The sequence below is a fragment of the Schistocerca gregaria genome, chromosome 2, assembly GCF_023897955.1.
Source record: "Schistocerca gregaria isolate iqSchGreg1 chromosome 2, iqSchGreg1.2, whole genome shotgun sequence".
Classification (NCBI taxonomy): domain Eukaryota; kingdom Metazoa; phylum Arthropoda; class Insecta; order Orthoptera; family Acrididae; genus Schistocerca; species Schistocerca gregaria.
Window position 1 is genome coordinate 382924885 of NC_064921.1, and position 27909 is coordinate 382952793.

At 40.5% G+C, this 27909-nt stretch overlaps 1 protein-coding gene across 1 annotated transcript in view; it reads left to right on the forward strand.

Moving 5' to 3' along the window:
• The window catches only part of LOC126320770 (esterase FE4-like), a 77560-nt gene extending 53281 nt beyond the window's left edge, over window positions 1-24279 (forward strand). Inside the window, exons 8-11 of the mRNA XM_049994119.1 lie at window positions 839-1020; window positions 12531-12663; window positions 13025-13145; window positions 23886-24279. Of these exons, the coding sequence (XP_049850076.1) occupies window positions 839-1020; window positions 12531-12663; window positions 13025-13145; window positions 23886-24039 (590 nt within the window). The 3' untranslated portion in view covers window positions 24040-24279. The remainder of the gene's footprint in view (window positions 1-838; window positions 1021-12530; window positions 12664-13024; window positions 13146-23885) is intronic.
• Window positions 24280-27909: the final 3630 nt, after the last annotated feature.

Consider the following 27909-nt stretch of genomic DNA (forward strand, 5'->3'; position numbering starts at 1 on the left):
TGGACGTAAAACAAGGTGCAGTCACACATTTTGCAACATTTTGTTAAAAAATGACGAGTATAGTAGCCTGTAGTTATTTACGGTCAGGTGACTTTTGATCTAATTCTGAGTGATGTGCGCCAAACACAGTGCACAAAAATAAATTATGGCACTAGTGCAGATTCTATGACTTAGAAATCTCGTTCAGATAAATCCATACTGAACACAGAAGCTGCTAGCCGACTTAGAATGTTGGATGATTATCGATGCAAGACGCAAGGGTCATAGCAAGTCGGAGAGAACACAATGTTTTAGTTTCCAACGTCAACAGTGTCCAATTAAGAGCTTCAGCACCACACAGACAATTATTACTCCACCTGATTAAACTCCCAAACAGGACGATCAACGGCGGTAGACGAACGGACATAGCGTCTCCTCCACAGAGCCATGGCGAGTGTTCTAAGGTCCACTGTGATTCAAATCGCTGGTGATTTGAATTTGGCCTGTTAGGTACGTATTTATGTCAGCACTGTATGGCACGAATGCAGGGTGCAGACTTCAACAGTCCACGACCGACTTGTGTACCTTTGCCTTCCCATACATTTTGTTCACGCAAAATAAAATAAATAAACTCAATTCTTTCCTTACAGTAACTGGTGATGATTCTGTCTAATGCAGAAGCTTGCACATTACTATCGGAAGGCAAGTCGAAGTATCTAGGAATGCAGGTGGACATTTTTCCTCAAACTTGGCGACACTCGTAGCCGGAGCCAGCCTACAGAGCCTGTACTTTAACTTCAGAGATTATTTACAGGACTGTTTTCTATAAAGCTCATATAATGATCACTTTTTGTTTCAGACAACGGAGCGTTATCTACAGAAGGACGAGTAAGCAATCTCAACGAGAATTTTGACGAAATTGTCGGATGCGACCTACGGCTTCCGACGAGAGAAGAGAGACTGAATGGCGCTAATGCTGTTAAACAGTTCTACTACAACGGCAGTGATATCACGTTGCAGGATAACTACACCACAGCTCTGGTAAGTGACAGGCACTGGATGAACACACTAAAGGCCAAATACAGAACACACCGCACATTAATGAACGTAACGAAAATATTGCCAAGAATAAACAAACTGGAAAAATTGAAAGTTCATAAATTCCAAATAACTGGATAATTAGCTCAAACACGAATGGTTTAGATAATATTCACGTAAATTTTGAAGTTATTGAAGAGCTGAGGGCGAGTTTCCTTTCTTTACTTAAAGTGGCCTACAAGTGTATGTCTGTGTAAATGTGTGTGTGTGTGTGTGTGTGTGTGTGTGTGTGTGTGTGTGTGTGTGTGTGTATGTTGGCGTAGCTATGTTAAGTGCTTGGCTTGTGTTGTAGGGTTTTAGGGTAAACGAGTTGCTGCTAATGGAAATGATGGAAGGGGGTCAAACCACGTGCCTGCGCGTCTCGAATAACACCAACGGGGATTAGTATTACTATTCTGTGAGCGGATCATCAGCAGCCTCACATGTTACCACACTAAGAGACACTGCAGACAGGTCTGAGATTTAATCCAATTCACTGAAAGACGGCTTGGTGGTGAAGAAGAGTTCGCCGCTATGTCGTCTGCTCTTGCTGGCGAAGAACTGTCGTTGAAAATTTCTTACATCGTCAGGTTTCGAAATGGTACCTGAGTCTAACACCAATGACGCTGTCAAATATTCCCGACACAAGGAATGGAAAATATGCTATTCAACATTAACGAAAGGACACGCACAAAGTTGGTCGCAGTCTAAAATTCTTACGAAAATTACAAACCAATTCTAGTATAATGAATGTTTACCCAAGCCTTGTAATCCTGCTATTGCAACAGTCACTCACCGTAGCACGTAGTTCATTGGGTGACACATAGCTTCCACTGACAGACACTGTAAGTTATCTATATTCCTAAACGGCTAGACCGGTGCATGGTGACAATGCAACATTGATTTTTGGTATCTCGTATAATTACTGAACGAATTTAACAATATTATATTATCGTAATTTACTGATTAAGAGGTATAATCTGATGTTACAGACGTAACACAGTGAGACAAGTATTACAGTTAGAAATGGTGTACATGTTTTGAGCCAGTGTACCACACGGCGCGCAAATTAATCAGACTATATTCATCCAGTATTTGAGAATGAGACCACTTAGAGACATAAAAAAAACCTCGCACATACTTTCCAGTCCTTACAAAATTTTTTCCTTTCAGCAGTCCCCACAAGTAATGAAAGGAAAATAAGTTTGTCGCTTATAAATAACGGCTACTAATAATCCTGAGTAAACAAGGAACATCATAACGGACACAGGTATTAGTGATCACCCTGACGTTATAATGATTCAAATGGCTAAGAGCACTATGGGACTTAACATCTGATGTCATCAGTCCCGTAGAACTTAGAACTACTTAAACCTAACTAACATAAGGACATCACGCACATCCATTCCCGAGGCAGGATTCGAACCTGAGACCGTAGGAGTCGCGCGGTTCCGGACTGAAGCGCCTACAACCGCGTGGCCACCTTGGTCGGCCTGACGTTGTAGAGAGACTGAATACGATAACATCCCAATGCACCAAAAATAAACGTATAATATACCTATTCAATAAATCAGATAAAAATTTATTTGATACCTTCTTAAGAGACCGTCTCCATTGCTTCCAAACTATGTAAGCACAAACTAGATGTTGCTAGAATCACAAAAATAGTATCGACGCCAGACATTTTTACCAAATAAATTAATAAGAGACGAATCAAAGTAGGTCAGAACACTGTTGCAAAAGCAACGAAAAAGCACGCCAAATTTAAAAGAACGCAAAATACCCAATATTGGTTATGTTGTACAGAAGCTCGAAAATCAGCGCGAACTTCAGTGCGAGATGCTTTCAGTAGTTTCCGTAACAAAACTCTCTCTCGAAATCTGGCCGAAAATCCGAAAAGATTCTGTTCATTTGTAAACTAATCCAGCCCAGATACACCATCAATAGCTTCACCACACGGAACTTGCGGTAATGTTGCCGATGACAGTGCCACTAAAGAGCCATTACTAAACACAATTTTCAGAAATACATGGTGAATATTCTAGAATTCGAATCAAGAGCAACTGCCAACATAAGCAGCATATAAGTATATATCCTCGGTGTAGAAAAGCAGCTTAAATCATTTCATAAAGGAAAGGTCTCCGGTCCACATTGTTTGCAAATTTGGTTGCGTTCAGAGTTTGCTGATACAATAACTCCATACTTAACAATCACATACGGCCGCTTGTTCAACGAAAGATCCGCAACTAAAGATTGTAAAATTGCACATGTCACACAAAAAATATAAGGGTAATCCGCTGAGTTGTTCTAGGCGCTTCAGTCCGGAACCGCGCTGCTGCTACGGTCGCAGGTTCGAATACTGCCTCGGGCATGGATGTGTGTGGTGTCCTTAGGTGAATTAGGTTTACGTACAATGAAATTTTCACTCTACAGCGGAGTGTGCGCTGATATGAAACTTCCTGGCAGATTAAAACTGTGTGCCGGACCGAGACTCGAACTCGGGACCTATGCATTTGGCGGGCAAGTGCTCTACCAACTGAGCTACCCAAGCACGACCCACGCCCCGTCCTCACAGCTTTACTTCAGCCAGTACCTCGCCTCCTAGCTTCCAAACAGTTTTAATCTGCGAGGAAGTTTCATAGGTTTAAGTGGTTCTAAGTCTAGGGAACTGATGACTTCAGATGTTAAGTCCCATAGTGCTCAGAGCCATTCAAACCATATGAACCAATTCGCTGAGTTACAGATCCAAATCACTGAGGTCAAATGTAGTAGGACTTTGGTAGACATGCTGTGTTCGAACACACTGATTACCTTGGCGGAAATGATCTTTTGACACATAGTCAGTACGGAGTCATGAAATCTCGTGTTTGTGAGCACAACCAACTCTTTATTCTCACGAAATAATGAGTGCAATGGACAGGTGATCTCAAATTGATTTTATAGCCCGAGAAGCCTTCTGCTACCGTTCCTCACATGCGGTATCGTATCACATTGTTTGCCTACAGAGTATCACCTTAATTGTCCGACTAGATTGATGATTTCGTTTCATAAAATCACAGGCTCTAGTAACTAACGGAGAGTCATCGTGACATCTGGATTTCCCCAAGTCGTTGATATAGGCTCCCTGCTACTCCTACTCTCTCTCTCTCTCTCTCTCTCTCTCTCTCTCTCTCTATCTATATATATATATATAAGTTATTTAGGAGAAATCTGAGCTGACTTCTTCATTTTTTTCAGATGATGTTGTCATTTATCGTCTAGCAAAGTCATCATAAGATCAAAACTAAGTGCAAAACAATTTATCCAAGACATCTGCAAGGTGCCAAAAGTGGCAACTGATTCTAAATAATGAAAACTGTGAGGTCATTTGGCAGTTCAGCTAAATATCTAGTGATTACAATCACCACCAACTCAAATTCCTAAGATCGCGAAGATAATCATCTGGGAAAGGCGAACCAAGGATTGCGTTTTACTAGCAGAAAACTCAGAAGATTCAAAAGATCTACTAAAAGAGGTTGGCTACATCACGCATCTTCTGGAGCGTTGCTGCGTGGTATGGAATCTTACCAGTTATGGTTGACAAGCACGTCGAAAAAGTTCGAAGAATGGCATCTTGTTTGTAATATCGCGAAACAGGGGTGACAGTTTCACGGATATGATCCGCGAAGTGGTGTGCAATCATTAAAACAAAGACGTTGCATCGAGAGATTCCCACAAAATTTAAATCACTAACTTTTTCCTCCGAATACTAAAATATTTTGTTGGCGCCTATCTACATAGACAGAAATGATCGTCGTATTAAACTAAGAAGAATCAAAGTTCGCAAGGAAAGATTTAAGTTTTCGTTTTCCCCTCGCTCTGCCCGAGAGCGGAATGGTAGACAGAAAGAATGTTTCTCTGACAGGCATTTAAATGTGAATTTCTGAGAAGTGATGTAGACGTATATGAAGATTTAAAATGTCTTTTATCTGTTCAGGGAGTAAAACTTCAGCATCACGCACGATGTTTTAGTTTACTATTTCTTTACAACAAACTCTACTCACGACACATTTTGCAGACAGTATCTACATGTATCACTTAATATATCTGCAAATTATATCATTATTTACATAATTCCAGAAATATAACGTCGTAAACATTGAGATGCTTGGAAAACTAGCTTTTGCTTAAAACGTATCGTAATTAGTCCCTGTGTTCGTCCAGTGTTGCGTATCAAGAGCACTTAGAAACCCTAAACACAATTCCGAAACTTTCCTAATTTCCTCCCTATTACATGCTTAACATCAAATTTTGACATACTGACTAATCTGTAAAGTAATTAGAAATTAAGCTGTTTTATATGTTGGAGGTGCATTCCTTAAAGAATCGGGGTGGGGAATTTACTGACACAGCGCTCTAACAATCAAACGCTGGAGACTCTTGCCAGATAAAGGTCACGCATGTGAACTGCATCCCGCTGCGAGGCCTTCTACTGGCGCCACTTCGGCTGATTCGATGTCAGTACTGCTGATTCTTTGATCAAAATGGTCGGTCCTCTACTTGATGTAAGAAATCTGAATTGAATAGACCTTAATAAGGGCGTTTCCACCACAAGAGTGAACGATTTGTTGACTGGACACTGAATCCATGATCTCTGATTAATAGCCAGGCATATCAACCACTAGACCATATTCACGATTTACACTGCGACTGATGGTGGTAAGTGTCAGGCTGATGCTGCCACGTGGCTTAACCTTTGTTTTTCGTTTCATGAGCTGTCAATGATGATCCACTGAACATTCTAGCCGATGGCCAATACATCAGCTCCACGGCCGCGTTTGCGAAGGTAGGTTTCGCAGTCTATTAGGGTGTCATTAAATAGAGATAGTAACGTAGTTGGACTATAGTGAGGTCAGTCCTGTCATGAACCAGGGTTTCCAATGTTTGTTGAGTCTCGACGCACTCTGACCGTAAAGTACCTGCGAACTTAGTTTAACGTGTCTGCTAACAACGAAATACTGATGCTATAATGGATTATTTTTCACTTAGCAGACGCACCATTCTCTACAATTTGCCCTTGGATGTGACACAGTACCCAACAATGGATTACTTGATGGAGACCTTGACTGTCGAAGTCTTCATTTCGTCTGATCAAGAAACGGTCCAACTCGAAAATTATCTCGTCATTCTGAAAATGCCTTGCCACACAGTAGAGAAGTCGCTAAGTGCCGCGTCAGAAGAATATAGAAGGTGAGGCAAAATTCGATAGCCCAAAAAAGCAGACAATGTCCTGCTCAGAACATCCTGGAGACAATAGCATGAAGCAAACACACGGCCCTTATATAGCTCGCAGCGATGGTTCGTCTTGATAGCCCATCTTTACCTCGTCGGGAGATTTCAGTAGAATGATCCTCTGACGGTTTGCACCTTACTAGTATAATCTGTTAGCAGTGTCATCCTGACCTTGATAGGTGATGGGTGGGTATTCGTCTTATTCGGCGGTGGTGGGTCTACATGTTTCCACTGTCTGCTTTAAACATTTGTCGCTGGTCATACAGATACTCCCAGCACTCGTACACAGTAGTCACGCAGAGAAAGAGAGGCTCACAGTTGCTGCATTCCCGCTACTGCTATGGTTCGGCTACTTTTTCAAATAAGTGTCAGCATCGGCAGAACCCAGTGGGCAGCGACGTCCACCATTTTAATGATGTCGTGCAAGATGTACAAAACTGATTTACGACAACATCAAAGGAGAAATAAACAGTAAAATACAGGTATGGAAAGCCAGTAGATGATAAGTCACATTACTGCACATAATAAACAGAAAACTTTAAGAAATTCTAAGATTCGTATACACAAAACCCTTATCATATCTGCACCGAGCGAGGTGGCGCAGTGGTTAGCACACTGGACTCGCATTTGGGAGGACGACGGTTCAATCCCGCGTCCGGCCACCCTGATATAGATTTTCCGTGATTTCCCTAGATCACTCCAGGCAGATGCCGGGATGATTCCTTTCAAAGGGCACGGCCGACTTCCTACACCATCCTTCGCTAATCCGAACTTGTGCTATGTCTCTAATGACCTCGTTGTCGACGGGACGTTAAACACCAATACCCCCCTCCTCCCTCCCCCCTTATCATATCTCTTATGACATACTCATGTGAGACGCAGATATTAACAAGACCAGAAAGAAGCAAAATTAGGATCACCGAAAGTAAAATTTTGAGGAAAAAATTTGGCAGGATTCAAGATAAAACAACTGGATGGAGAAATCAACAAACAAAGAAGTGCATGATGTATGTGGACAACCAAACATTGCGTCCAAAGTTAAAGCTAAGAGTCTTCTTTGTATTCGTACTTAGAGCTCCAGAAGAAAAGAAAATCGACGAACTATATACAGAATATCCTCAACGAAGAGGACCTCTTTTCTCGCCAAGAATGCGTTACTTTGACAATGTCAGGGAATATATGATACAAGTACCAAAACACAACACACAACAGATGCCAGCAGCGAAAACGTTCATATGAGTGTGTGGTGAAAAATAATGCCTCCGAGTTTTTTATGTGAAAACTATTAAAGTTTTTTCAATAAAACTAATGTTAATAACATGTTACATCATTATCCTTCATGTCTACATACACTACGGCGCCAAAGAAACTGGTATGTAAACGGGCAGAATACGGCGCTGTGGTCGAATGTCCGAATGTATGAATTCCTAAGGGACCAAACTGCTGAGGTCATCGGTCCCTAGACTTACACACTACTTAAACTAACTTATACTAAGAAAAACACATACACCCATGCCGGAGGGAGGGGCCGCGCAATCCGTGACATGGGTCTGCAGTAGGCAATACCTGTATAAAACAGCAAGAGTCTGGCGTAGTTGTTCGATTGGTTACTGCTGCTGCAATGGCAGGTTATGAAGCCTTAAGTGAGCTTGACCGTGGTGTTACACTCGGCACACGAGTAATGGACACATCTCCGAGGTAGAGATGAAGTGGGGATTTTCCTAAATCCGGTAAAAGATCAAATCTCTGACATTGCTGCGCCCGGGAAAAGATCTTGCAAGACCGGGACCAACGACAATTGAAGAGAATCGTTCAACGTAACAGAAGTGCAACCCTTCCGCACATTGCTGCAGATTTCAATGTTGGGCCATCAACGTGTGTCAGAGTGCGAACCATGCAACGTAACATCATCGATAAGCGCTTTCGGAGCCGAAGGCTTACTCGTCTACCCTTGATGACTGCGCGACACAAAGCGTTACGCCTCGCTTGGACCCGTCAACACCGACATTGGACTGTTGATGACTGGAAACATGTTGCCTGGTCGGACGGGTCTCGTTTAAAATTGTATCGAGCGGATGGACGTGTACGCGTGTGGATACGACCTCATGAATCCATGGACGATGCATGTCAGCAGGGGCCTTTTGAAGCTGGTGAAGGCTAGTACCATGGTGTGTTACGTGTGCATGTAGAGTGATATGGAACTCCGGATACGTCTAGATACGACTCTGACAGATGAAACGTATGGAAGCATCCTGTCTGGTCACCTGCGTCCGTTCACGTCCATTCTGCTTTCCGACGGATTTGGGCTATTCCAGCAGGACAACGCGACAACACCCGTTCATAATTGCAACACAGTGGCTCCAGAAACGTTCTTCTGAGATTAAACAGTTCCGCTGGGCACCAAACACCGCAAACATGAACATTATTGAGGATATCTAGGATGCCTTTCAACGTGCTGTTCAGCAGATATCACTACCCCCTCACACTCTTACGGATTTACTGACAGCCCTGCAGGATTCACGGTATCGATTACCTCCAGCATTACTTCAGACATTGGTCGAGTCCATGCCACGTTGTCTTGAGGCAGTTCTGCGTGCTCGCGGGGACTCTACACGATATTAGGCAGGTGTACCAGTTTCTTTGGTTCATCAGTGTATTTATTTCTCAACATAGTCACCGTGTCGACGAACACATTTCTCCCAGCGAGAGACCAGTTTGTTGATGTCATCACTGTAGAAGGTTTGACTTTCTTTACGGAGCCACAACCTCTCCTCTGGCCGCACCGCTTCGTCACTATCAAAGTGAAGTCCTCAAAGGTGTTCGTTAAGTTGTGGAAACAGATGAAAATCGGACGGAGCCAAGTCGGAACTGTATGAGAGATGATGGAAGACAGTGAACCGCAGATGTCTGGTCGTTACAGATGGCGCACCGTTCGGCACTAGAATGGTGTGATCTAGTATTGACATTCTGAAGTTGGGGGTGCTCCATATGTTGACGAACTCTTCGAGCTTTCTGTTTTCTGAGGGTCTCTCTCGCACCAACGTAGTTAATGTTACAAACCGCCACGTTACATGCCACAATTCGGAGCCCTCTAGCGGCAGAGTGTTGGAACATGCATCAGTGAAGCAGGGAAGTCGACGGAACAATATGCATGACGTGAATACCTCAACAGCTATTGAGAACAAAATAAATGATTCGAGGGCATTACTTTTCAGTGTGCCCTCGTACGTGGCAGTATTAATTTACTCCACCTTAGGTCGGCAATATCAGTTATCATCAACGTATGTTTTTAAAATGTTCTACATCTACATCTACTTGGTTACTCTGCAATTCACACTTAAGTGCCTGGAAGAGGGTTCATCGAACCATTTTCATACTAATTCTCTACCATACCACTCTCGAATGGCGCGTGGGAAAAAGGAACACCTAAATCTTTCGTTTCGAGCTCTGGTTTATCTTGTTTTATTATGATGATCGTTTCTCCCTACGTAGGTGGGTGTCAACAAAATATTTTCGCATTCGGAAGAGGAAGTCGATGATTGAAATTTCGTAAATAGATCTCGCCGCAATGAAAACCGCCTTTGCTTCAGTGACTACCACCTCAACTCGCGTATCATATCAGTGACAATCCCACACCTATTGCGCGATAACACGAAACGAGCTGCCCTTCTTAGCACTTTTTTGATGTCGTCCGACAATCCTACCTGGTAAGGTACTGAATATGTCATACTTGCGGGTCAGACGCAATTAATGTAAATATGTATTAACGATTCTGTTAAACGACTGTCCTTTTCTATACCCAGGAGAACTAATTAATCGTTAGTTTCAAATTGTGTACAGGGGGTCTGGCTTGAGCTGTAGTTTAGTAACCAATTTGTAACAATTCGTTGTGCCACTGTGATGCCAGATGCGGCTCAGACTGTTGCTGCAAATGCAGTACGATAAGGAAGATATATACGTCTGACTCCATGGTCTTCCATCTCGGTAGTGCGATGTGACCGTGGTTTTCTTTCGAATGTACATTATAGTGACAATCGCTGTCAGCAGTCATGTACAGTGGCCACATTCGTGGGAAGTCGTTCTGCAGTATCGCAGAAGGAACATTCAGTTTCTCGTTTCCCTATTACACGACCTCGTTCAAACTCTGGGAGTTCCTGGCAATGGCGTTTTCAACTGCTTAAAGATATTCTTTGCAAACATCAGCTCAAAGGTAATTAAGGCTCACGACCGTCAGAGCGTACATTTAAAGCATCCTATTAGTGGTGCTACTAGGGTCACTGTTATGCAACTGACGCGAAGTTTGAATAGACATCATCTTCCAGATACAGAAACGCCCCTACCAACTTTCGTTTATGTCGCACAACTCCTTCTTGGCGTTGCGATTTTTTTCTGCCACTGTACCACTGTTAACGTGTAAATAGCCCTGTTGTAAAGGCAATCCAGAGAGAGAACGGAGCAGTACTGAAATGAAGGAGAAAAGTGAAGTTGGCGTTACTGTTGTCAATAAGCAGCGTGACTGGAATAAAAGGGAACGTACGGAGCACACTGTTGATAGTTGCACTATCGTGTGGATATTTTCAGAGCGACACAAACACCTAATGTAACCGGGGATAAGGAATTAAATGATATGCAGTTACTCTGTAACGGGCCGCCGGAGAGCGGGGGAACCAAAGGTCACTGCACGACAGTGCTCGGTACCAGTGTCTTCCAAAAAGCCGCTCGCGAAAATGCGATTTTTTAGAGTTTTCACATTAAAAATTCTGGAGCATTACTTTTCAGCACGCCCTTGCAGCTTGTGGAGCTTTATAATAATAATTACCATTTTTCTGATGCAATGAAGTGTTCAGAAGATGATGTCCAAGAAAAAAAATTCATCAAAGGAATGGTCATAATACGTTAACTACTGTCAGAAGACTTTCATGTAAGTATGAATTCAAGATTTACAGACCGCATGAAAAGGAGTTTGCCTGTAATGGCGCAGTAATAGAACATACAGAGCACGGCGAATTACTTTGGCTCCAGAGCGACCAGCGTGATGATATTTGCAGGTGGTTGACAAAATGTGGAGCTTGTTAAGCCTGAACAGCTTAACGCTGACAGATTTTGAACAATGGAAGATTTAATACTGCGATTCATATGATCTTCTTATGAACAGATTAACTTCGGCATCTCTGGAGTTGGGATTAGACATTAAATCATAATCAGCAGTCGCTGATTTTGGCACGACTATATTGCTTTTTATCAACCAGTAGCAGACACTGGCTTCCTTAGTTTCAAGTGTTTGTTTATGCTCTCCGAGTGAGGTTCTCCCAGTAAATAAACTTCCCGTTCGTATTAAACTTTTAAGGAAAGAAATAATTGTTTCTTCTTAATGAGGCTGTAGGCACGTTGGCACAGTTAATGATCTCGAAAATGTGTTATCTGTTTAGGAAAAGTGTGACACTGTATGTATTTAATGGGCGATTTTGCGTTTACAATTTCATTTATTTTTGTATATGAAAAAAATTAACTCTTCTTAACGTTCATTTGTGCACACTGCCTGTTCTGTTTTTAATTATAACAAGATAACACCTGTGACAACCTCTTACCCCAGTAGTGACTTTTGCGGAGCAATCACACGATATAGAAACAGCAGTATCCAAATTTTTACAGTACACTTTTTATTAACATGTATACAGAGAGCTTTTAGATTGTTTAAATTATATATTTTACTCCTATTTTTCATTAAAATTCAATGGTATGAAGCATCAGAAAATTGACATTACTATGGTATGTAACATTTATTTCTTGCAATAAATCTATTAGTTGAGTAAAAAATAGATTAAGGTGACTATTTGCTAATAGGAAATCCAAGTTAAGAGTCCTGAGCTGGCACAAATTTTCAACTGTTAGCGTAAATTATTGTATCACAATATTCATTGCCTCCCAGCAACCAAAGTCTGTCTGACGGCTTTTACCCATTTATCGAGTAGTGGTTCCTTGGCACTTCTAGTTTTGCTGCTCTTTGTGGGAGCTACATTTTCACTGCTTTTATTGTCTTGAAATATCTATAGCTTCGATGAAGAATTTTCATTTGGTTACATGCGTTTCCGTTCGTTGAAGAGTTGATAGTACAACTGTACAAGTAAATTTTTTGTTTTTGTGATTTTTTTGTTGTTCACAAAGCTTTGTGAGTTTCATGGAGCATTTATTTCGTATTGCAGTTTGATTCCCACCTATTCTTTTCGGAAGGAGTTGACGCTGTCATCAAGAGCATGGCTCGCTATTCCTCTGAGCCCGTGTATTACTACGAGTTTACTTACGTCGGCTCTCTCAGCGCCTACCCTGGAGGACCAGGTAGGGGGAGCGAGCAGTTAATCACCCTATTTATCTTTCCTTAGGTTTTTCAACATCACACTTACATAAATAATAAAATAAGTAACTTGTGCCAGCCGTAAGTCCTGTATGCAATAAAATCTCGTATGCGTCAGTTTTAGAAAATAGGGAATCAAAATCTTCCTTAAACGGAGTCTACACAAATAACACTTCAGATTTATAAAAAGATGATTCCTTATTAAATTTTAATTTTGGCAAATGAACACTTCCTTCAGTACAATACGATTTACAAAAGATTTAGATGTTTCATAATGAAAATATGGTGCTTTATAGTACGTGACTAGAAGTTGGTACTTCCTCGTGTGTTTTTTTTTATGCCCAGGAGCTGCTCACGCTGATGATACGCGTTACTTGTTTGCATCGTCTTCACTCGATTCCAATTCGGAGGAAGGCGTAATTAGATCTCAGATGCTAGAATTGTGGACCAATTTCGCCAAATATGAGTAAGTAATATGTCGCAGTTATTTTAAATATACGATTCTTAAGAGCTTTCAGTGTGCATAATAACACCAACGAACAGGACTAAATCAAAGCATTGTAACATGCGACTACTTTAAGGTCAGTACGTGCAAAGAGTGTGATACAGCACACTATATTTGTTAAACAAATTTCGTAACATGTATTCAGTATTTTGTGAATGTTATTAAATACACAGAATTTTATTAGCTATTCGCAATGTCTATTCCTAGCTCCATTATAAGAGACCCACTGAATGTGATTTCTACAAGGTGATGTTACAGACCTTAGGGGATGACGGAGAAGGGTAAATGTATTAACATGAGGTCATTTGCCGTGGTCCGGAAACGATTGAGTCTAAAGTTTTAAGCGAAAATTGTTCTAATACCTCTGATAGTGGACCCCTTATACTGCAAGCTCTTTGCTTTCTATATTTTAGAAAGTAGTGGTGTGGATCAGAACAAGAAAGAAATGCCCAGTAAGCATGGACTCTAAAGACCATACTTTAAGAGCTATAAACACTTGTTAATATTTATTACTGTGAAACACATCTCTTCTAGTGAACAACTGTTTATAGCTCTTAAACAAAACACTTTAGAGACCATGTTTACTGGATTTTTTTTTGTTTCTGTCCATACTACCTACTCCCAAGATACAGAATGCAGAGAGTCAGCATTAGAAGAAGTCCACTATCAGAGCTATCAGAACGATTTTCGCATATTACTTTAGACTCGGTCATTTCCGGTCCAGGGTCTCTGACCTCAAACTGATTCGTGTACCCTTCTTGCTCATCTATGAAAGTTTATAACAGCATCACGGACATATCCTACATAGCGTTTCCTTGCAAACTTAATCAGGGGAACACGTTAATAAGATGGCGAATGTGATATACATAGAAACCTAATGAATTCGTACTATTACGCCTAAACTTTTAGATAAATATTTTGTGTCGCAGTTGTATCTGAATAATGCGCTCTACAAGAATATTGTTATACGCAAGTATGTTCTAAAGTTAGAAACAGGGAGTGCTGTTATATATTGTAAAGAAGGGATAACTGGAATACCAGCTACGTTCATGACCTAACATATACTGTACACAGATGGGTGTACATTTTACCTCAATCATTAGCTTCAAACTTTTTAACTTCGTACAGCAACTATAACACAGATTATAAATTTAGATTTCTACAGAACTCTGATCGTAGAAATTGCAGTGTTTTGTTAAATTAACATGTACAAGAAAACAGTTCTGAATAGCGTCCCATGTGCACCATCGGTTGATGAGATCTGTGTGGCGTCAGGTTCAGTAAAAAATAATAGAGTTTTTACGTACAAAACAAATCTTATGTTATCGTACTTTCTGCGAAGACCATTAACAATAACGTATGATTATGCATAGAACACTAACTGAAGAAACAGAATTATGATGATGTTCTCTAGGAAAGGCAATAACCATGAAGTGAAAGAGGAAAAAATTACACAAATCTCCTTTAACATGTTATCTACGACAAAAGTGAATAAGCCTTAGTCAACTTTAGTACAAAGTAGGGTGCAGCACACTCACAGAAACGACATTCAGGTTAGGAGGGAAATAAAAGCTATTGGAAATAATTTGAAGAACAAGATGTGTTGCTCATAGCAAGTTGAGAATGAAGCAGCCTATCCACTTAGAACACCATGTTACAACAGATGTGCTGGATCGATCAAAAGTATCAATATAACAAACCATACTGGAGTTTCTGTAGGTTTTTCATCGCCATTACGGACGATGGCTTAGCCGCTTGTGAAAAAAAATGTGGATCTAGTAGGCTTATTGACGAGTACAGCGAGGTCTTATATCTGTGCTGCACGTCTTGCTGTCCTTGGGATATGGACACACTGACCATGTTCTGCACTTGAATAGAAGGAGAAAGAACAGACTAGCTAAGTGCCTAGCTGAATGTGTCAGAGGGTCACAGGCACAAGGACAATTCCCTGTGATTAATGGAGACAGCGGGGCACAGTTTTTGATTAGAGCCAGTTTACAGACAGGTATTCGCGAAATCAAAACAAAACAGGATCATAGTATATTTATTTATATACATCGAGGAATCGTCACACAATGATGTAGGCTTTGTCCTTATATTGCAATGAAAATAAATAGCTCTAATACAGACACACACAGAATAAATTAATATATTTTGCAAGGACAGGACAATTTTCGGAAAAAGAAAGGTTTTACCAGAACACTAAAACGTTGAAAAACAAATTAAATGAGCTTCTTATCTGTTTCGAAGATTAGCAAAACTCTCAATTAAAAGACAAACGCACATTTTCTGAACAGACAGAAATTATAGGCATGGAAAACTTAAATGTGAGTAGTTGTAAGCTAGAATCGTTTTCATGCAGAGTCAATATGAAAAAAGATGCCACACACGTGCAAGTTGAAACAAGATGCATATACGTAAACAACAACCTAGAATCATGTGATTGTCAGTTGTTCCTGTAGCATACTTTACATAGGTTTAACAGTAAACTTGAAGCTGCTCCTGACAAATGTAGATTGTCTCTTGAACTTTCTGTCTCACAAAAAGAATTACAGGCAAAATTATTTGGCTGTTACAATCTGATTTCAGTACCAAATTTTTCAAGTCGGGCACAGTAACGTAACAGAATATTGTTAGATACATTTTCGTAGATAGTGATCAGTTTCGGAAAAAAATTATCCCATTACTCTTGAATTATCAGGCAGCTAAAGAAAAAATCAGAATGGTAAACCTTCTATTTCTGAGACATTTCCGCAGAAAAGAATGTGACTTATCGATTCCATCAGAAAATACACTGAAGAGCCAAAAAAACTGGAACACCTGCGCGACGGCACAGGAGTGCAGCAACACGCCGTGGCACGGACTCGACTAATGTCTAAAGTAGTGCAGGAGGGAATTTACACCATGAATGCTGCAAGGGCTGTCCATAAATCCGCAAGAATACGGACGAGTCGAAATCTGTTGTGCACAGCACGTTGCAAGGCAACCCAGATATGCTCAGTAATGTACATCTTTCGGGAGTCTGGTGGCTGGTGGAAGTGTTTAAACTTAGAAGAGTGTTCTTGGACCCACTCTGTAGCAATTCTGGACGTGTGGGATGTCGCATTGTCCTGCTGGAATTGCCCAAGTCCGTCGGCATTCACAGTGGATATGAATGGATGCAGGTGCTTCAGGCAGGATGCTTACGTACGTGTCATCTATCAGAGTCGTATGTAGATATATCAGGAGTCACGTAGCACTCCAATTGCAGACGCCCCACACCAGTACAGAGACTCTACCAGCTTCAACAGTCCCCTGCTGACATGCAGGATCCATGGATTCATGATGTTGTCTCCATGCTCGTACACGTCCATCCACAATGTACAATTTGAAACGATACTCATCCTACTGGGCAATGTTTTGCAGTCATCAGCAGTCCAATGTCTGTGATGAATGGCCCAAGCTTTGTGACGTGGGGTCGTCAAGGGTACACGAATGGGCCATCGGGTCCGAGAGCCCATATCGATGAGGTTTCGTTGAATAGTTGGCACGCTGGTACTTGTTGATGGCCAAGCGTTGAAATCTGCAGCAATTTGCGGAAAGGTTGCACTTCTGTTATGCTGAACGATTCTCTTCTGTCGTTGTTGGTCTCGTTCTTGCAGTATTTTTTTCTAGCGGCATCGATGTCAGAGATTTAATGCTTTGCGGGATTCCTGATATTCACGTACACTCGTGAAATGGTAGTACAGAAAAATCCCCACTTCAGCGCTGTCTCTGAGATGCTGTGTCCAATCGCTCGTGAGCCTACTACAATACCACGTGCAAACTCACCTAACTCTCGATAACCTGCAACGATAGCAGCAATAACCGACCTAACAACTGCACCAGGCACTTGTGGTCGCATATAGGCGTTGCAGACCGCAGCGCCATATTCTGCCTGTTTACAAATCTGTATTTGAATCCGCATGCCTATACCAGTTTCTTTGGCGCTTCCGTCAGAAAAGCTCACGTTTCATAGAAAGATCAGTGTCATATGCAACTGATTAGACTTATATTTGTCACTGGACGCAATAAATGGGTTCTAAATAAACCAAAATATAATGGAATCTATACGGGATATATGAATAATCTCAGACTTAAGGTACGTCGAGCAGACTTAATTCTCTCTGTAGACGATTTACGTTGCAATTCATACATTTAGATAGATAGGTACAACCTCTATTGGGTAACACACCAGGAGAATAGGAACCTACATGTATGGATTTTCCTGTATGCTTTGATAGTTTTAGTCTTAATTTCTTCAATTCTTGGTGTGTTTTCATGTTTAAGAAGTGTAGTCTCGTAGTTTAGTAACTGTAAAGTGAAGGTTCGCACAGTCTGCAGCGTAGCTGTCTTTCGTTCGTTATAAACGCCCAGTGACTGATGTTCACAGCTCAGTCAGCTTCAGCCTCCGTTGCTGACCTACCAGGAGAGTAGCAAAATACTTATTAGGTTTCTCTGATTGCTTTTATAGTTTAATTTTTATACATAGCAGTAAGATTAATATAGTGTGTACATGTCATGTGCACACACAGGAGGAGCTAGAATGAGATTTTCACTCTGCAGCGGAGTGCGGAGTGTGCGCTGATATGAAACTTCCTGGCAGATTAAAACTGTGTGCTCGACCGAGACTCGAACTCGGGACCATTGCCTTTCGCGGGCAAGTGCTCTACCAACTGAGCTACCGAAGCACGACTCACGCCCGGTACTCACAGCTGTACTTCAGCCACTACCTCGCCTCCTAGCTTCCAAACAGTTTTAATCTGCGAGGAAGTTTCATAGGTTTAAGTGGTTCTAAGTCTAGGGAACTGATGACTTCAGATGTTAAGTCCCATAGTGCTCAGAGCCATTCAAACCATATGAACCAATTCGCTGAGTTACAGATCCAAATCACTGACGTCAAATGTAGTAGGACTTTGGTAGATATGCTGTGTTCGAACACACTGATTACCTCGGCGGAAATGATCTTTTGACACATAGTCAGTACGGAGTCATGAAATCTCGTTTTTGTGAGCACAACCAGCTCTTTATTCTCACGAAATAATGAGTGCAATGGACAGGTGATCTCAAATTGATTTTATAGCCCGAGAAGCCTTCTGCTAGCGTTCCTCACATGCGGTATCGTATCACATTGTTTGCCTACAGAGTATCATCTTAATTGTCCGACTAGATTGATGATTTCGTTTTATAAAATCACAGGCTCTAGTAACTAACGGATAGTCATCGTGACATCTGGATTTCCCCAAGTCGTTGATATAGGCTCCTACCTTCCAAACTTTACAGAAGCTCTCCTGCGAAGAACTGATTGCCCTGTGGGAAGCTCGTCACAAATTATTCTCGGAACCGAGAACTGGCTCAAATCGAAAACTTAAAGACCCAAAATATTTAGCGAGGGATGGAACATTTACCGACAAGACTCAGTAGACGCCGTAGGTGGGGGAGTGTTCACTGAAGTTAATGTGTCTATCGAGGTGAAAACTGGGTCTAACTGTGAAGTTATGTGGATGTGAGTAACACGCCTAGGTGAACTCATGTTAATTATTGGTTGTTGTTGCCAGCAACCTGATTCCGCCGTGACTGTTTTAGAATCGTTAAACAAGTTCTACACTGAGTAGCTCGAAAATTCCCAGGTCGTGCCCTATTAGTTGGATGGAATGGAGTGTAGGCAGGGACTTGTAAGGCTTCATTGTAGGTGGTACAGACAGACAGTCTTGTGGAGCAGTTTTGAACACATTTTCTGAAATCCGACATGAGTAGCTAGATCGGCAGGCCACAAACGATAGAAATACTTTAGACACTGTACCTATAAACAGGCCTGATTCTATCGACAGTGTCAGTACACAGACAGGAATAAGTGATCATTATGTCATGATAGTGACGACGATTACTGAAGCTAATAAATCCATAAAAAAACTGGAACAGCATTTTTGCTAGAAAGAGCAGATAAGCAGTTCTCAACATCCCACATAGACAATAAATCCAATATGATAGACGTAGTGAAAGTTTAAATTGATTATGAATCACGCTCTGGATGAGTAGGTGCCATGTGGGTTGATTAAAGACGGAAGGGATCCATTGTAGTCATCTAACAAAATTCGGAAATGACGAAGCAGAGACTGTTGGACTCTCGGTTCAATAAAGAACGCACAAAATTTGACAGGCAAAAATTAGTAAACATTTGTACTTCAGTGCATAGGACTAGCACCGTCATACCTTAGAGAAGGATCCAACCGAGAAACCGGGAAAACTCTGGCTCTACGTGAAATCTCTAAACGCGTTTTAGGCTTCCATCTAGTCACTCGTTGACCAATCTGGTGTGACAGTAAAGACAGCAAAAGTAAATTAGAAGTTTTAAATTTTACGTTTAATAAAACATTCGCGCAGGTGCATCGTACCAACATCCAGCCGTTTGACCGATGCACACATTCCCGTATGGAGAACATAGCAATCGACATTCCTGGCATAGAGAAGCAGCTGAAGTAGTTGCAAACAAATAAGGGCCCAGGTCTGGATGCAATCCCAAACGGGTTTCGCAGAGAGTGCTCTAAGGCACTGACCACTTACTTAGCTTGCATTTATCGCGATTCTCTCACTCAGAGCAATGTCCCAAGCGACTGGAAAAAAGTGCAGCTGATTCCTATGTATAAGAAAGCTAATGGAATGGATATGTAAAATTGCAGACCAATATCGGCAACATCGATTTGCTGCAGAATTCTTGAACATATTTTCAGTTCGTTTATGATAAATTTCCTTGTAATGGAAAACTTCATATCCAAAAATCAGCACTAATTTGGAAAGTATCGCTTGTGCAAAATTCAGCTAAATATCCGGAAAACGCTTGACCTCGTGACCCACTGCAGACTATTGGAGAAGGTCCGAGCACACGGCATAGTTTTCGAGGTATGCGACTGTTTCGAAGACTTCTTAAGTAATAGAAACCACCGCGTTGTCCCGACGACGGCGAGTGATCATCAAAGACAACGGTTATCGTCAATAACGTCCCAGGTGGGAGTGATAGGACCACTGTTATTCTTTGTATACATAAATGACTTTTCAGACAGAATGACCAGAAATCTGCGGCTACACGCTGTTGCTGTGGTGTACAGTATGATGTTGTCGTCCAGTAACTGTAGGAAGATACAAGATGACTTAAACAAAATATATAGTTGCTGTGATGGATGACACCTTGTCCTAAATGTATAAAATTTTAAAGTAATGTAGATGAGTGGGAAAACAATCCTGCAATCCTGCATTAGTAGTGTCCTGCTTCACACAGCCACGTCGATTAACCGTGGACCATACGCCTAGGAGCGGTAGTACGGAATACGTGTGGTAGACTTCAGTTTATTGGGAGAATTTTAGGAAAGTGTGGTTCATCTGTGAAGGAGATCGCACATAGAACACTATCATACGTGCCCCTATTGAGTACTGATCCAATGTTTTGGATCCGCACCAGGTCCGATTAAAGGTAGAGATCGAAGCAGTTCAAAGGCATGCTGTTAGATTTGTTAAAGATGGGTTCGATCAACGTGCAAGTGTTACGGAGATGCTTCGGGTTTTCAAATGAAAATCCGGCCGGCCGAGGTGGCCGTGCGGTTCTAGGCGCTACTGTCTGGAACCGTGTGACCGCTGCGGTCGCAGGTTCGAATCCTGCCTAGGGCATGGATGTGTGTGATGTCCTTAGGTTAGTTAGGTTTAAGTATTTCTAAGTTCTAGGGGACTGATGACCTCAGAAGTTAAGTCCCAAAGTGCTCAGAGCCATTTGAACCAAATGAAAATCCACGGAGGGAAGCTGACGTTCTTTCAAGGAACGCTACTGAGAAAATTCAGAGAACCAGGGTTTGAAGCTGACTGCAGAACGGTTGTACCACCACCAACGTACAGTTTGCGTAAGATAAGTGAAATATGGACTGTGACGAAGGCGTATAAAGAGCTTATCAACTGAAGACAAGAGGTCTGTAAATGAGTCCGAAGTCATTTTATTTTTGGCACTTTTATTTTCACAAGTCCGTCTTGATCACACAGATTTCTTTACACTTTATTGCTGGTTTCGGCTTACCGCCATCTTCAGATCTGTTGTAAATATAAATATTGTGTAAGCGACCAGGTTCAATTAGTTAAGACTAAATCTGTACAATGTTAATGATGCATGTAATGTAAAAATATAAAACATTTATAGCCGTACAAGCAGCCATACATAGCATTAAAATATTCTGATAAAAAATCATCGTCAAGTTAAACATGTGAGTACATGGTGCGTGCTGATAATACTCAGATTGCGTCAGGTATTTATGAAAGAACTTAGTACAAACAGAGGGCACTTAAGCTAGAGTACATAGTAAACCAGTGTCGCCGATATAAAGATTAAAATGCAGTATGCACTGTCTTTAGTTAAAAAAACTAAAGACAGTGCACACTGCATTTTAGTCTTTATGCTGTTTAAACGTTTTATACTGTCACTCATAAAAGATTGTTTGTTATCTAACCAGGCTAAAGGCTGTATTGTGTAGATTTGTGCTTTTTATGGGTTTTAAGTATGAGTCCAATTTCACATATAGTGTATCAGCCTATGCTTTTAATGTTAGACACTCATATAGCCAAAGGAAAACTTTAACTAAAGACAATGCATACTGCATTTTAATCTTTATATTGGCGACACTGGTTTACTAGGTACTCTAGCTAAAGTGCCCTCTGCTGGCAGTAGCTTCTTGTATAAATACCTGACGCAATCTGAGTATTATCAGGAAGTACCATGCACTCACATGTTTCACTTGACGATGATTTTTTGTTGTGTATTAGCCGGAACAATGGGTCTCATGGAAAAAGGGTGACCCGGCTGAGTCACGCAATTTGACTCTTGGTCTGATCACGAGGTGTGGCCATTAATCGCACGCGTCGATCATGTAGGCTGACGTGAGGTTCAATGAACTATAGTATCTGGAACATTTTAGGTGATTTAGAAAGTAAGTAGACATGAATACAATTAAATACTTAGCTTTAATTCAGCATCAGCGGTGAACGTCGATCTTGACTTTGTACAATAATATTTACAAGTGAAGTTATAGACTGAACTGCGGATACTTCTTTACAGTTCTGATTGCTTCACTCTTACAGATCAATTGTCAATGCATAAACTGTATGTGGTGCCTGGCTAGGACGTAGCTACTGACTTAGCTGAAGGCTATGCTAACTAGCGTCTCTGCAAATGAGATCTCTGAAGCTATAACAAGTGAACCATTCCTATTAAAGTCGGCTGTAGAACTGGCCAGTGCGCTAGCTAGTCTCTTAAATAAATACCAGCCGAGTGGCGGCGCTCGGTCTGCTAGCGTCGACAGTGGCGACTCGCGGGTCAGGTGTGTACTGACGGACCGCGGCCGATTTGAAGCCTGCAACCTAGCAAGTGTGGTGCCTTGCGGTGACAGCACACTTTTTATCAAAATATTTTAGCGGTATGTATGGCTGCTATTCATGGCTATAAATATTTTATACTTCTATATTTCATGCGTCACTAATACTGCAAAGATTTAGTCTTAACTAACTGAACCTGGTCGCTTAGACGATATTTATATTTACAACAGAACTGAAGATGGCGGTATGAGGAAACCGGTAATAAAGCGTAAAGAAATCTGTGTGATCAAGACGGACTGGCGAAAATAAAAGCATACAGAGGTGTTTTCCCATCGCTCTTTCTGTAAACGGAACAGGAAAGGAAATGTGGAGTAGTGGTACCCTCCGCAATATACCTGTCGGCGGCATACGGAATATGGATGTAGATGTGGATGTAATCAGCAACAGAAGAAATATTATAAAATTTATCAAAGAGTTAGTAAGTCGGCCTATGCAAATGAACACTACACTAACTTCGAAAAGATACAGTTTTTTCAGTATTGTACAACAATTAATATGGCATAGGAACAGGCGTAGTTTAGAATGCTGTAAAATTTTCTGTGTGAGTGTTCAAGAAATTTTTAACAATGTTACTGACATTTTCAGACAGCCAAGTCCAACAGCTTCTGCTATTCACATAACTGCCAGTACTGGAGAAACACAAGGCAAGACCTTTCACTGAGAAAAATAAGTAACAGAAAGCCTGAATTCCCGAATGAAGGCAGAAACTGCTGAAAGTAACAACATTCCTCTCCTTTACACTTTCGTATACTTATAATTCGAAGACCATCATTCACAGTGGTAGAGATTAGTGAAATACTAGTAATCTGAGTGCACATTTCGATTTTATAGTGCCCAAATACGATATCTCCGAAAGATTTTTTTGCTGTTATGGTTCTTTAAATAATTGTAAGAAATTCTCAAATTTTCTGGCATATCTTTCCTTAAACTACAATTTTTGACGTTATGCTAAATTATTGCAGTCAAGTATTTTATATATTTTGTGATAGTTACAGAATTCATTAACATCATATCGCAACATTTTATGTATTTTAATGTCGTTGTTACTAAAATTAAACACGTCTGTGGAACTTCAAAGGTTGGAATGATGGTAAGTAATATTTGAAGGAGGGAGGGGATGGGGTGGAAGGGAAGACGGAAACAGTAACAAACTGTGCCTCCTTCCTTCCCCCGAACTGAACCCTTTATCCGTGTCCATCTGATGATTTCTTTCGAGCCACCTGTGACTCAACTGTGAATACTGATTAGACTGTATTACATTTATTTTTGTTTCAGTAATCCAACTCCGCAACAGAGTTCACTTGTGACAGTGACGTGGGAAGAGTACGACGAATCGTCACCCAACTATTTGGTGATAGCAGCTCCTCTTCGAACTGGAACCAGCTTATTTGAGCCTTACATGAACTTCTGGCATGACCTGTTGCCGTAAATCTTGTAATGATAACAAAACTAGCAGAGCGAATTAACGGTTAATTAAACCCACAAACATTACCTAGTAAACTGCGTAACAGATTCATATTGTATATTACATAAGAAGGCAACCATACAGTCAACAAAGTTATTTTGATCATCAAGTAAATCATTTTCATTCCTTGCTAACCAAAATAATGGTAACTAATGAGCCTTTCTATTATAACTTAACAAATAAACAGTTGGGATTTTCTGCGTATTTATGCCTTTTTTTCAACTTCCCTTTCGCAATTCTAGTGGTGACTGCTATAATGAGCTGTGCATTTCCCCTGTGAAACATACTGTGTAGAAAAGATATATATATATATATATATATATATATATATATATATATATATATATATATATATATATATATGGCCAGCTATGGGCCGCATACAATTTAAGACTTTCTTCCCAGTATTTCTTCATGCTCGTCTCTGCTCATCTGTTCACACTCACTTGGGTCGAAGTTTTGGCTCATCTTCTTCATAATTTACGTTTTCTATTAGTAGCCTGAAGTGATTCCTGTCACTGATCATTTCTTCTGTAACACCTATTTTGTTTGGAATCTTTGTTTACTGCTTCTATCCATCCTACAGTTTTTTTTCAGCTTACTAACGTAATTAAAGATTTTCTTCCGTAGTCCGTGTATCTTCCACTCTTTTTAAATGTCCATAAAATTTTATCTGTCTCTTCCTCATTGTATCGTGTGATCTTTTCTGTATTTTTATATAAATCTTTATTTCTCCTTTTAATCCACCTATTTTCGTTGTTTTTATCAGGATCTAGAATTTCTCTTAGTATTTTTGTATCTCTTTTTTCTAGGTCTCTTAATTTGCCTTTCTTATTCAGTGTTAGGCACTCTGATCCATATGTTGCTTGTGTCCTAATAGCTGAATTATAATTTGTAATCTTCGCTTCTGTGGATATTGATTTCTTATTGTAATAGTTTTGTGTTAATTTATATGCAAATTCTAACTTTTTTATTCTTTCTTTATCTGTTGTGTTATCCAGTCGAATGGCTTGGATCCACTCCCCCAGGTATTTGAATTTATCAACTCTTTTAATTTTTTCATAGTTTGTTTTCATACACTTTTGTGTATTATGTTTGTGTTCTGTATTGTCGGTTTTTTCATAGGACACTTCTAGCCCGTCTTTTCAGCAGTCTCGTGTAACAGCTCAAGAATAACTATTGCGTATGTTCGGTTTTCAGTACCAATGCCATATCATCCGCACAAGCTAAACATTTCACTTCAAATTTGTTCTTTCCTTGGCCCATGCTTATACCCTTTGTGCCTCTGTTTTTTAATGTACTTTCCCATGTTTTTACTATTTTATCTAAAACCAAGTTAAAGAGGATTGGGGACAGTCCATCTCCTTGTTCAACTCCTGTTTTGATTTTGAATGGTTCAGAAATTTCACCTTGAAACTTAATCCTTGGTGTTGTATCTGTGAGCGTTTATTCAACAAGTCTACTGGTGTTTTCGTCTATAACTGATTCATAAAGTATCTGTAATTGTGTTTGTCTGTCAACTGAGTCGTAGGCCTTCTTGATGTCTACCAGACTAACTATTGTATTTTTATTTTGTATACGTCTCACTCTCAAAATTGTTTTTAAATTAAACATCTGTTTTGCACATGATCTACTTTTTCTAAATCCTGCTTGATAATTTCCTATATTATGTCCAGCTTGTTCCTCTATTCTGTTTAAAAATGCTTTAGATAGTATTTCGTACGTTACTGGTAACAAGGATATACCCCTGTAGCTGTTGGTGTCTGTTTTATCTCCTTTTGTATGATTGTTTCTGGTCACTAGGTACTATTCCCTTTGTCCAAATAAATACTTTGTGAATTTTCTTCCATGTGGGTAAGCCCCCTAGTTTCCACATTTCTGTTACCATCCCATCCTCTCTTGGTGCTTTGTTATTTTACAATGCTTTGATAATCTTTTCTATTTCTCCTACCATAAGTAAAACATACATCGGGCTTCGTTAATGACTGGTTTTCGGAGAGCTGGAATGAACTGTCGCATCTTAACTGGTCGCCACAGGCCCGAAATCTCAGTACTGCTCAGCCATCATCGTTGGCCGAACTTGCCACTATTTTGCAGGAAGAAAGGTACAAGATTCCTTTGAAAACACACGGGACCTGCATTTATCAACTCCGAGACGAATGTTAGCTGTTTTGAATGCCATAAGTTTTCCTACATAGTGTTAGGCGTGGTAATGTGTTGCGTTTATGGCGTTTCCATACATTTGGCCACATCTATACCTGTTATCCTCCTCTACATTGCAGTTCCTTTCGCAGTATGTGCATTCTATATGATATGATCATCTTTATTGATTAATTTTCCAGTTTCTTACCACTTGATATAGATAGATCATTCAGTCCTGCAGCCGAGCTCTGATCCTCCAGCGATAGGGCGTAACCATAATTAGATAAGTACACGTCATTTGACACTGAATGGAAAATACGGGTGGTTTCTGTGTTAGAACATTGGTATTTCGTGTTTTACAGACGACGGTGCCATGCTCTTGATGACAGTGTCAACTTCTTTCGAGAAGAATAAGTGGGAGTCAAACTGAAATATGAAATAAATCCACCATGAAACACAAAACTTTAAGAACAACCCAAAAAATCACAAAATCAGAAATTTCCTTGTATAGTTGTACAATCAACTCTTCAACGAACGAAAACGTAGGTAACCAAATGGAAACTGGGCATCGAAATTACAGACATTTCAAAGCATTAGAAGCAGTGAAAACGTGGATCTCGCAAAGGGCAACAAAACCAGAAGTGCCAAAGAACCAGTAGCTTGATAAACGAACTAAAGCCGTCAGACAGACTTTCGTTCTGGTCGGATATGAACACTATTATAAAAATCTTACAGTAACAACTGGAAATTTGCTCCAGTCTAGGGCTCGCTCTGTGATTTTCTACAATTTGCAAGTAGTAACTTAAATCTATTTTTTACTAATTAACGCATTTAATAAAAGAATTAAATGTCACATACCATAATAATGCCTATTTTCTGATTCTTCATACCACTAAATTTTAATAAAAAGTGCGATTAAAATGTCTATATATTTTAAACAATCTGAAGACTCTTCATTTATTTTAATAAAACGTTAACTATAAAACTTTGGAAGCTGACATTTCTGGTTTGTGTGATTACTCCAGAAAAGCCACAGATGAAGTAAGAGATTGTCACCGGTGTTATCTCGTGATAATTGAAAAGCAAATAAGTCAATATGCACAAATGATTTTTAAGATAAGTTAATTTTTTCCTACATAAAAGTACTGTAAAATCACAATTGCCCACTCCATAACACATATTCGACTATCAGTGCCAATATACATGCGGCCTCCTTCAGACAAAACACGTTATTTCTTTTACTTTTAAGTTCAACACGAAAAGGGACTTACTTTACTGGGGGAGTCTTACCTGAAGTGCATAACCAAAGAATTTACACTAAGGAAGCTAAGGTCTACTGCTGGTTGAAAGCAAGTTGTAAATTCCTATGGTACCAAACTGCTGATGTCATCTGTCCCTAAGCTTACACACTACTTTATCTAACTTACACTAACTTAGGCTAAGGACAACACATACACTCACGCCCGAGGGAGGACTCGAACCTCCGATGGGGGATCTGTGCGAACCATGGCAAGGCCCCTAAACCACGCTGCTACCTCACGGGGCGATAACGAGTGAAATTCTCGGGGAGGAACGCGGGTACTGAGAGAACAAGACTGGGCTGGTCCAGCACGACACGTCAACAGCCGCACCGCCCTGCACCGAAAACGCCGGGCGCCAACACTAACACCAGAAAACCGGCGCGCCGGCAAT